Consider the following 12,096-nt stretch of genomic DNA (forward strand, 5'->3'; position numbering starts at 1 on the left):
AAGAAACTTTTATGTCTAAAAACGCAATATGAATAAAGATGGATTTTTATTCCTCAATTGGCCATTCCAAAAATCAGAGGAATTAGTAATACAACTTTAGAAGCCACATTTTACTTTATATTTTTGCAATTATGTTATAAATTACACCGGCCCGCAAATAATGGGGTCATGTCAGTTGTTGCAAAGTGGAGGATCATTTCCGAAGCAATTTTTTACGTAAAATCCGAATCCGGGGTCAGAATTGTCCCATCACGTCAGGATTTTAAGATATTGGAGGCTATGTACCCAAAAAATGGCGTTTTTGGCTACTTTATAGGTTATGCACAGAAGACAGCAAATTTATGGGGATTTAAACAACCAGGAACGCTCCCAAGTACAAATTATCAAGAAAAAACACCCAGTAGAAAATATCTGCCTTAAAGTATTTAAAAAAAATGCTCAAGACATATGGGACATATCTCGTAATTTTAAATTGGCGTAACTTGGTGAAGAAAAATAGTAATTAAACTCTGCGACTCTCAAATTAAAGAGAAAGAGCGGTGTTATATGATACAACGAAAAATCCCTGAAAATTTTTGGTCTCCCGTACATAACCTCTAAAGTAACCAAAAACGCCATTTTTTTGGTACATAACCTCAAATATCTGAAAATCCTTTTTTCCATGAATTATTGACATAACTTAGTAACTATGTTATTCTAAACATAAACTTTTATCATATTCTTGAAATAAAAATATTTTTACAACATTTTTTGAATCTGAGTTTATATCTTCCTCCTCCTCCTCCTCCTTCTCCTCCTCTTCCTACTTCTTCTCCACTCCTCCTCCTCCTTATGTCCATCTTCCTTTTCCAACTTCACTTTCTTCACTTCCTCGTTTTCCAACTCCTCTTACGAACAGTTAAAAAACAATTGCACTTTTAGCCAAAAATTTTTAGCTAAAAAACTGTTTTTTAACTGTCTGAAAAAGGAGTTAGAAAAGGAGGAGGTGAAGAAAGAGAAGTTAGAAAAGAAGGATGGATATGAGCAGGAATAGTAGGAGGAGGAGGAGCAGGAGCAGATGTGGAGAAGAAGTAGGGAGAGGAGGAGGAGAAGAGGAGGAGAAGAAGAGGAGGAGGAGAGGAGCAGGTGGAAGAAGACGATATGAATTCAGATTCCATGAATGAACAGTCATGTTTACTCTGTCAGTAACAACATGACTTCCACATGTTCAAATTGTTTCAGGACTTATTCAAGACTTGATATTTTAAAAAGACATGAGAAGTACTCTTGTTTAGCCAAGAATCATAAGCAGGATGAAAGAAACTTTTACCAAGTTTTAAACGGAACTGGAAGTGTAAGGCCTAATAGGCTGATTGATAAGGAGAGGAAAGCAATTCCTCGAAAACATAAGATTTGGAAACTTTTTAAAAAACAAGCCATTCAGAAAGTTTGAAAACCACAATTTCCTTCACCAAGGAATCTATCGTAAATTACTCAGAAGCCTAAACATGAAGTGGAACCGCTTGTGAAGAAGCTAAAAGTAGAGCCAGAAGAAGAAGAATTTGGCAAGTATGAAAGTTCTTCTTCCGTAATCAAAAATGATGCTCAAAAAGTATCGAAAGGAAATATTTTTTAGATAAGTAGGGCGAATTCCTTTTTTGAATAAAATCTGTGTTTGTAAATTAGCCAATTTTTCACTTCGAATTACGAAATGATTAAAAACAGAAATAGACCTTACTTACGTGAAGAACAGCAATTTTAGTACTCATAGATTAAAATGAAGAATTTCAATTTTGAGGTAAGTTCCTGATTCAAGAACCCTTCAATTTCAGATTCATTTTTTACTTTTGTGGAAGATTTTATCTAAATTTCCATAAAAAGTCATATTTTTGAGTAGTAAAATCAATTATTTTGATGAACACTTTTCTATTTCGAACAGCTAGTTCGATCTTTTAGATTAAAAATTCGCGTTTTAATTTGGAAATTTTTCTATTAAATTCCGTGTTCAGAATTAATCTCTTTTATTTAAAAATTCAACTATTTTGTTGAACATTATTCCATTTTCGACAGAAACTTTCATCTTTTGAATTAAAAACTCGATTTTTAATTTGAAAATTTTGACTATCGAATTCTAAGTTAAAAATTAATCTCTTTTTTTTAAATGAAAAAAAGTTGATTTTGTGAACAAAAGAGATTAATTCTTAACCCATAAATTGATAGTAACAATTTTCAAATTAAAATCCAGTTTTTAATTCAAAATATTAAAGTTTCTGTCGAAAATGGAATAATGTTCAACAAAATAGTTAAATTTTTAAACAACAAGTTAAATTTTTATCCAAAAAGCTGAATTGCATACTAAGAAAGGCATTTAAAAAAAATACATGAACTTTGAATAAAAGAAATTTATTTCCCTACAAGCCTAATTTTCTAGAAAAAATATTAATATTTAATCATTGTTACATTTTCGGCAAAAAAAGATTAATTTTATTGTAGTAATGAAAAAATTACTTTTGAAACAATAATAAAAAAAATCCTACAAAATAGTTAAATTTTCAGAAAACAAATTTTTTCAAATATATTGATGAATCATCAACAAAAAAAAACTGGGTTTTGAACAAAGTAGTTCCTCTTTCAACCAGAAAAGTTGAACAAAATCGTTAAAATTCTTTGAAATTGCTTTAAATTATCAAAATAAATTGAAAATTCGTTGAAATCTTATTAAACAGCCACAAATATTTAAGATCCTTTCAATTCTTTTGAAGTCTCTTGAAAATTTTCAAAGCTCTTGAAAATTTCTTGAAATTAAAAGAAACCTAACGTATTTCAAATCTTTTACAATCTCATATTACATTATTTAAATAATTTGAACATTTCTTGTAATCTATTAAAATATCATAAAATATATCAAGTCCTTCAAAATCTCATAATAAATCACCGTAATCAATTGAAAATTCTTTGGAATCTTAAAATACGCTCAAATTTTTCAAATTCTTCAAAATCTTTTGAAATACCTAGAACTTTTCTTAAGGATTTGAAAAGTAGTTTGGAATTTTTAAAAATAACCCTTCTAAAATTTTTTTAATTCTTAGAAATTCCTTTAGATTATGAAAATAAATTGAAAATTTCTTGACATCTTTTAAAAGATCCTCATATATTTAAAATTTTTTGAAATCTCTTGAAATTTTTAAAACTTCAGATTGAAATTTAGATAAAAGAAAAATTTCAAAACATTAAAATATTGAAATATTAGTATTTTAAAGCTTTCAAACTGGGATAAATAAAAATGCAAAGCTTTCGAAACTTAATTTTCAAAAATTTTCCATGATGAAATATGAATAATTTTTAATTCGATGGGATTCAAGTCTTCAAAATAATTTCTCGTAAAACTTTAATTTAATAATTTAACTAATTGTAAATGTATTTTATTTGAAATGCCCTTTTTTAATATACAATTCAGCTTTTTGGATGAAAATTGAACATGTTGTTTAAAAATTTAACTATCTTGTTGAACATTATTCCATTTTCGACAGAAAGTTTAATCTTTTGAATTAAAAACTCGATTTTAATTTGAAAATGGTTACTATCAAATTCTGAGTTAAGAATTAATCTCTTTTGTTTACAAATTCAACTAATTTGTTGAATTAAAAAAAGAGATTAATTCTTAATCCAGAATTTGATAGTAAAAATTTTCAAATTAAAAATCGAGTTTTTAATTTAAAAGATGAAAGTTTTTATTGAAAATGGAATAATGTCCAACAAAATAGTTGAATTTTTAAACAAAATAGATTAATTCTGAACGCGGAATTTAATAAAAAAATGTTTAAATTAAAACGCGAATTTTTAATCTAAAAGATCGAATTAGCTGTTCTAAATAGACGAGTTTTCATCAAAATAGTTGATTTTACGACCAAAAAAGATAACTTTTTATGGAAATTTAGACAAAATCTTCCACAAAGTAAAAAAATGAATCTGAAAAATTCTCGGTTTCCTCTAAATTTTAGGGTACTTCTTGGTGTTTCAAAACTGGGCAATAATTCTCTGTTTTCCCAGTCAGTGGCCACCCGACTTGAACTTTTGCAGTTTTTAATTTGTTTTCACTTAAAATATGTGACTGATTTTATTTTATTACTTCTTTTTAGAGACAAATATTTAGGAGTTGATAATCCAATGATTTGTGTGCATGCGGTATACCTACGATAACCACGCGACGCACACAAGTAAAGGGTTGAGGGCCACTCTCATTTACCTCATGTCGGTCATTGTCGGTGTTGCAGAACTTTTTACACCGATTGTGACTCTCTATTTCTCTCTGGTTCAACAATCACAACTTTGTTAATCTAAGAAATGTGAAATTTTAGAAACTGTCGGGAAGGAAATATGATATTTTTAGAGTAATTTAAGCCATGCTTATTTTCTCGATTAGCAATGAATTTGTTCAAAGAAGTTTAGCGTATTTAAATTTTTTCCTCTGTTTTAAAAAAAAAACTGATTTTTTTGTTTAAACCTATGGACATGAAAAAGAAATTTTTTCTGGAAAACCTCACCTTTTTTATTCTTCCAAATATTTTTGAAAAGTATCTGTTAATAGAAGGAGGCGTTTTATCAGATTCATGCTGGCTAGACTATTTTTGAGGCCAGGAATATTCTTTTCCCTAAGAAATGCAATTTTTTTATTTTCCTTATCACGCTGAAAGATATCGCAAAAGAAAAAAGTAAATTTTTCTCAGAACTTTTTTAGACGTGCAAACTCTTATTTCAACATTTTTTCGTAGCTGTCATTGTTTTCGAGAAAAAGTAGAAAGTTCGATTATGAGTGGAAAAAATCCCCTGGTCACAAAAGTTATTTAGCCAGATTTAACTTACAAGATATCTTATTTATCAAAATAACAATTTTACAATAAAATGCAAGAAACATGAGTGGGGTCTTTTTCAGAAAATTCGCTCTTAATTTTTTCAAATAAACTATTGAAATTTTGTTAATTTTGAAAGTTTTTAATATTTTTTGGCTGACAAAGAATCAAGACGATAAACGCTATTACGGTCGAAAATAAAATAATACATGTCTCGAGTATATCAAAATTTCTGAAGATTTGACGGAAAATAGAGGCTTTTTTGACAAACAAAGCACAGAATTCAAATAATAATTTCCTCTGATAATATTTTCCTTCTCCGTACTCTAAAATCATAGAGTTATTGAAAATATTGGACACTATCGAATCATCTAGCAAGCACTTTATTTATTAAATTCATCTCACAAAAGCTAAAGAAAATTTCTACCGAAGGTGTTTTTTAATTCAATATTGAATTGATGGCGACGATATTCGGTTCAACATGTGTACACTTAGGGTGGCAGTCTGCTCCTTCCGAAGCAAATGAAATGCATCATATTTTTAAATAACAAAAGCAAAACAAGAACAAGACCATTTTTCGAACAAATCTTTTGTGAGGAACTGCATTTATACCTTTCGATAATGTGTTTCAAATATGAGATGAAACAGTTCTTGTTAATTAAAACATGAAAATTTGGAAAAGGATATTTTGCCCTCCCACTTTATTCTTCACATAACAGGACAATAGTTTTATCGAGATTTTATATTGTATAGCTTATCACAAAAACTTTTTTTTCAACTCTGGACGCGTGTAAAGTTTTGCGAGAAAGCATTTTACTGTTTTTATTTAAAAAAGAAAAAAAAATATATTATTTTAATTATAAATATGGTTGGATGAACACAATTAATTAAAAGAAGTTTACATAAAAATTAGAAACATGACAAACAGGATATTTAAATAAAACAACGCAATTGTGCTACCTCACCTTTGCTAACAGAACGTATTTATAAGCTTCCGCTTTAGACTGGATAACAAGATTTATTGACATATTTCATTCATTTCATCTTACTTTATCACTTTAAAAATAATCTACTGACTGCCACAAAATATTAACATGTAACTAATTATTAACATTGTTCTAAAATTTTATTTCGTTGCTGTTTAAATTTATTTATGAAATGCGTCTCAATAGAATCGATATTTTGAATATTTTGAACAAGAATGCTCAATTTTGAAATATGAATATCTTCGATGATTGCCTCAATTTGCATCAAAAGGTTTGAGCAAAAAATATACTTATGATTATTCCTTGACTTGTTTACTAATTTTTCGCTGTGCTAAAGAAAACAACGGCTTTAAAGGCAGAAGGTTTGTAACGTCTGCAAGATAGGTATTCTATCATAAAAAAACGGCTTGAAAAAAAAACATTACAAAAAAACTGATTATCATTTTTCCAAGCATTCTAAAGAAAATAAAGTTAATACAATTATTATCAAAATTAAATAATCTGCATACTGTCACTTTGAACATGAAAATAAAAAATGTATAATGTTCGATGCGAAATTTTTATTTTTTGAATCCCGATTTTCGTACTTTCTTCCTTAGGTAAACCCACCCTCCGACGCCCGAAAAAATCAAAATTTACTTCTTCAAAGATACTTTAAAAGATACTTTATCTATTGTTTTTTACGTGTGATCAACAGACTTATACATTCGTTGCACATTATTTTTTGTTACATGTGCTGCTTTTAGAAAGTTTAATTAACGATCGTAGGTCCCTCATTTTAAGTCTAGGTGAGATTAGATGTTTACTAGAACCAGAACTAGAACGGTTAGTAGGCCGAGAAGTAGAACTAGAAGTAGAGCTACGAGCCGAAATAGAACTACGAGCAGAAACAGAACTACGAGCAGAAATAGAACTGCGAGCAGAAGTAGAACTACGAGTAGAAGTAGAATTACGATTAGAAGTAGAGCTGGCAGCAGAAATAGAAGAGGAAGTAGCATCTATCTCATCGGGTTCAATACGAAGTTGAGACAGTTCATGCTCGAATGATTTGCTTCGCTCATGTTGTTCCATACGAAAACCTTGTCTCGGAGGTTCAAGACTAGATAGACCCTGTTGATCGACGGATGTGTCAGGATGATGAAGCAATAGTCCCTGCTCTAGAATATTATTCTGACTCCGCGTAGCCGCAACTTGAGCTAGGTGTACCCTCAGTACCGTTGCTACAGCACTTTGAACCGCCCAAGGACCTTCCTTAGCTTCATTAGCCCAATGAGCAATTTGGATTAGCCACTCATCGTCGGTTATGTGCTGAGCCTCAAACTCTATAACGTCAGGGTTTTTAACGTCCTTTGGCTTGGGCTTCAATATTGTAAAAGCCCCATTTTGTATGTATGGAACAATACTATTATTTTGGTTTACTGCGATGATTTCACGACGGTGCCTTATTTCTTGACCTCGAGGAATTTGAAGCCCTGGTATGTAGCTTAGCGATGAAGTAGAGTTTTCATCAGTACATGCAGGATCTACGTTGCTCCGAGTTGATTTTGATATTAATTCTGTCAAAATACAATAGAAATTTATTTGGTTTTATGAGATATCAACTTTTGATATTGATTGTGTCATATGTTAACTTATTGAACAGAATTGTATAAAATTGTATTGATTTATCAGATCTGGGTTGATGCTGGTAGAAAAGGATATTGAGGGAAAGAAACTTTTGAAATTATAATACATCTCCCATTCTTCCTCCATTACTCATAAACCTCTTGGTGGAGACAGAACTGCGTTAATTTTGTCCATGGTTTTATTTACGCAAAGAAAAGAAGATGCTGTCCGTCCATCCAAGACCGACTAAACAGTATTAAATTAGATCATTTTTCAAATACAGGTGGACCAATTACTTTTGGCAACATGTACACGTTAAACAGAATTCCTTTGAAAATCATTTAGAACATGTAATTCAACATTATTTAACTGTTTAATGGCAAAATTTGCAACAAAACAAACCTGAAGAAACCATATTGGGTACAGCGTCCGATTGCACATCTTTGTAAAATAAACATGGAGTTAGTCAACACGCAATAAAATGCTTTGAAAAGCAGTTATCTAAAAATGTTTTATCAGATAATGTATATCTATATCAGGGCTCTTCAGTGAAGGAAAATTCAGCCGTAAATGCTCATTTGCCACATGTTTCTTTTCTACCACCTCGATCGTCTACTAAACTGTAAGAGTAAGATAAAATTATTCCGTGCTAAATGAGGTGGCGTAGGAGTGAAAAAGATAAATCTTGCAAATGATTACTCGTATTTAGGACCCAATTTCTCCTCGCTAAAGACCCTTGATCTATATGCCAATTAGAATTAAATTTTAAATCAGAATACGAAATTTTAAACAGACCGTACATTATATAAATTGCAATGTTAAATAAGTTAATTAATCTTTCTCGCACGTGTCATCAGACTATGTATCCGGCCTTTTTTGTTTGTTTCTTTAATGTAGAAATAAATTTGACAGAAAAATCATGTATTTTAATTTGTGTGTATAAAAGAGAAATATATAAACGGACAATCATATTCCCTTATTTTGTTAAGACGAATTTATTTATAAAGCACCAAATGAACTACTTTCATTTTCCAGTCTTATACCCAACTGATACTAATTTACAGTGGTGAAATTATAATTTTACCCGGCAGTCCAATTTTAAAAATGTAGTATGAATAAGAATAACAACTGATACTGAAATTATGTCAGGAAATAAATTATGTCGCGCGTGCAATCTTTTTCTAATACTCAGCAAAAAAATTAGGCAAAAAATGTACTTTGATTATTAATTTTTCTGATGTATTAACTTACCAATAGGGTAACCAAAAATGGCTGAGTTTATGAAGAGTGTAGCAATAGCGGCTCTCATTATCCTAAAATAGAGAAACCAGTTTCTTAGCGAATTTCCTGAATTGTGTAAATGATGACAATATGCCATGTTTGCGAGCTTATATACATAAACCGTTATCTTGTTTATTTCAAATGATCATAAATACTTAAAAGAGATAATGTAAGATAATATAATGATAGCGTATTATTTCCATGGAATTTCTAGCATGTACATGATCTTAAAACATTAAGTTAGTTGACAATATTGCGTACATTTTCAGAAAATTCTTGAAACTTTAAGTCGTCAGAAGAATATGCGACTCAATTAAGATTGAAGGAGGAGGAGGGCCGTAAAAATACTGCGCCGCGATATGAAAGTGAGAGGGGGAGGGCTACCGCTGGCAAGGCTTATCTTTTGACAAAAGTTCACCGAAAAAACTGAGAGCAAATTTTTTTTTCACGTAATTTTGTAGCTTTACCCGCCGGTATAAGGAAAGATAAATATTATTAATGGTCGATGTAATCTACCTGCGATTACCTGCTCTCTGTGACAATTAATGTGACAGCTCTCAAAATTCGCCACGGTCTTAAAAGTTGAAGGTATTCTTTTTGGGCTATAATCCCCATGTTTTATTAGAATTGGACCTCTCGTTTTAAAACATGAGATAGCCAACGAGATTCAATCGAATTAAAAATTATCGTTTCGAAGCCTCACTGTCTAACGTACGAGATAGATAGAGAGGGTTTGATTCTTTCGAAGCGCTAAGTATTACTTGTCGCTCGAAAGCATTGGACGCTTTCTGTCTACTTATACGGTAAAAAATGATGTTTTAAAACGATCATTTAAAATTTTCTCGCGCCTCATTATTTCCCTGATTGCACGAAACGTTCCGCGTGAACCTTCGGGACGTTCCTGAAACGCGTGAAATTTCAGCCACGTGGAAGCGTTTCTCTGGGACCTGAAAGGAACTTTCAGTGAATGTTACTTGGAATGGAAGTTTCTAATGTTTCCCCTAAAGGTTTCAATTTTTCTTTTAACTTCCTCCCTATTCCTTTACATACCTCCACACAATTACTTGGTGGTAGGAGGGGGACCTACAGTTTAAGGCGGGTTCCGAACCACCAAGAGCAACAGCTTTAAGTACTGAGAGGTAACCTCTTTCTCCAGAAGTACCGGACAACTCCCTTGCTAGGCTAGTGTTTACCGCATAGACCGCCTAAGCCTTTCCAGAGTGCGAGGCGGGAATCAAACGCTCAAGTCGATGGAGTGGCTCCAAAGCCTACGGTCTAGACGCCTCTGAAGCTAGCACGACCTTTATTGGAAATTAAAATAAAAACCATCCTATAATTAAGAGCTCATTTATGGCTTTTAAGGGCTGTAAGTCCGAAATTTTTGGCTTACCAGTTTTTCATAGAAAACGGCTTGCGCGCTAACTTCACATGGAGCTCGCACCGTCACACTTCTAACTTCAAACGTATTCATTCAATCTGATCCAATTTTTTCCAGAAATTAAGGTCTCATGTAGGGCTGGCTATCTCCAATAGGCTTAATCCCGCAGTTATTTTCGTCTTTTTTTAAACTATGCGCGCTCTGGTCTTACATTTGAAGCATGCACTGCCACGTTTATACCTCCGAAACCAGTGTTGCAATCAATCCCGAAATCATACGAAAATTAAGGGTTCATTAGGGTTGAAAACATACTAGGTTTCAAATTTTGGGCTATGCAATTTTCATAAAAATGCATTGCGCGCTGATTTCGCATGAAGCTAGCAACGCCATATCTGAAGCTGCAAAAATGTTGATTTAATCTAAGGATTGGATTATTTAAACTTCCCAACTAACACTGCCTGACCGGGGGTAGGTCAGGTGGGTTAACCTAGACACAATACGGCTGCCACTTACCTGCTCGTCACACCTGAATAAACCGAGTCCGTGAGTCCATGGGTCCTTCTGACCCACGAACAACCCTCGAAGTTCCTTTTAATTTATTATGCGCCAAGTAGGGTCGACCCTACCGGAACCTCCACTATGCTGTCCTAGTGTTACCTAGCAGGAATGCTAGTTCCAAATCGACACGAGACACTAGATGAAGGGAGGTGTAATTCTCGCTTGTCAGAGAGAGAAAATTACTTTTAAAAAAGCAATCAGGTTTACATAAAACATAGCTAAAACTTATTTATTATTTTAATTAGAGAGAAGAACATAGTCAGGCTGGGAAGGCCCAGTCAACCCCCTGACAACCTGCTGACTACTCTTGCTATTCTTCGTTAGGCTGAGAACTCTCAGTGGAACCCCTGACAATCTGCAGGCTATCTTAGTCACGCGCAGTCGGGCTGAGAATCCTCAGTCAACTTCCTGATTATTTGCAACCACGCGGAGAGACGCGGAGAGAGAATTCGTTCTAGGGAACCCGCGCACTATTTTGGAAGGATTCACCGGAGACACCGGCGTCCCTTGCTCCGACCCTCACTTTTCTAGGCAATTCTTTTGCCATGTCGTTTGGAGAGGTTAGTTCAGCCCAATTTAACAAAACTGGTCCCTGGGTCGAACGCCTCTCCAACTTTTGAGACACGCGAGAGTCTCCACTGATCTCACGTCACTTTGCAAAACACTCGCGACAATATTGCGGGTTGCTACGGAACCGGGTCGAAAGGGAACGGTGCTTAAAAGGGGTGAAAAAACGTCCACTTACTTTTTAGCCACATGGCTGCCGCAGTTCAATCCTTTCCGGTGGTTGGTGCCATCGGACGAGTTCCAATAAGATCTTCCGCCAATGCGCGCCTTACGTGGTAGAATCCGTCTTGCCGGTTAGCTCTGGCCTACGGACCGCTGGCGTTGCTATTGGCTGTGGATTTGTCATCTATAACATGGCTGCCAGCCTCCCTTCTCCTGCCAGAGTGTGGTTGCTCATTTGCGTAGTGTTGCAGGGTTGGTTGTGTCGGCTACGATGGTCCACCCGGTGCTGCCATTCGCCGGAGATCGCCAAACTAAAGCCTTGTGCTAACCGTGCCTCAAGGAATGGTGCGAACTTGGTGCGCAGTCCCCTCATATCCAACCCTTTAGCTATGGATACTGGTGGGAAATTATAGTGCTGTCTGCTCCGTGTTTGTAGCTATCAGACAGTTCCAATGTTTTGAAATGATGCTGAAATGGACGAGGGATGTTTCCGGCTTCTTCAATGTTCGTCGCTGTGGAGCTTTCGTCCAGGTTCTCTTCCAGTGCCCCTCCCGTCATCGCCGATCCCTCGTATACAAGGTTTTCTAATTTTTACTATTCTAGGTTGATTGACTTTCTGCCGGGTTCCCTTTAATACTTTCATTTACCTAATCTCGAGACGTTATTACAGTTCTTATCTTACTTATATTAGCATTAATATATATATATATATATATATATATATTTGTTT

General features: G+C 33.7%; 1 protein-coding gene across 1 annotated transcript; it reads right to left on the reverse strand.

Moving 5' to 3' along the window:
• Positions 1–5,815: 5,815 nt before the first annotated feature.
• On the reverse strand, positions 5,816–8,759 carry LOC117173126 (probable secreted beta-glucosidase SIM1). Its single transcript, XM_033361522.1, has 2 exons — positions 8,672–8,759; positions 5,816–7,371 (listed from the first exon to the last, which is right to left on the reverse strand). Exons 1-2 carry the CDS (start codon positions 8,727–8,729, stop codon positions 6,533–6,535), a joined length of 897 nt encoding a protein of 298 aa, XP_033217413.1. The 5' UTR covers positions 8,730–8,759; the 3' UTR covers positions 5,816–6,532.
• Positions 8,760–12,096: the final 3,337 nt, after the last annotated feature.

This window comes from Belonocnema kinseyi, chromosome 5 (genome assembly GCF_010883055.1).
Source record: "Belonocnema kinseyi isolate 2016_QV_RU_SX_M_011 chromosome 5, B_treatae_v1, whole genome shotgun sequence".
NCBI lineage: Eukaryota > Metazoa > Arthropoda > Insecta > Hymenoptera > Cynipidae > Belonocnema > Belonocnema kinseyi.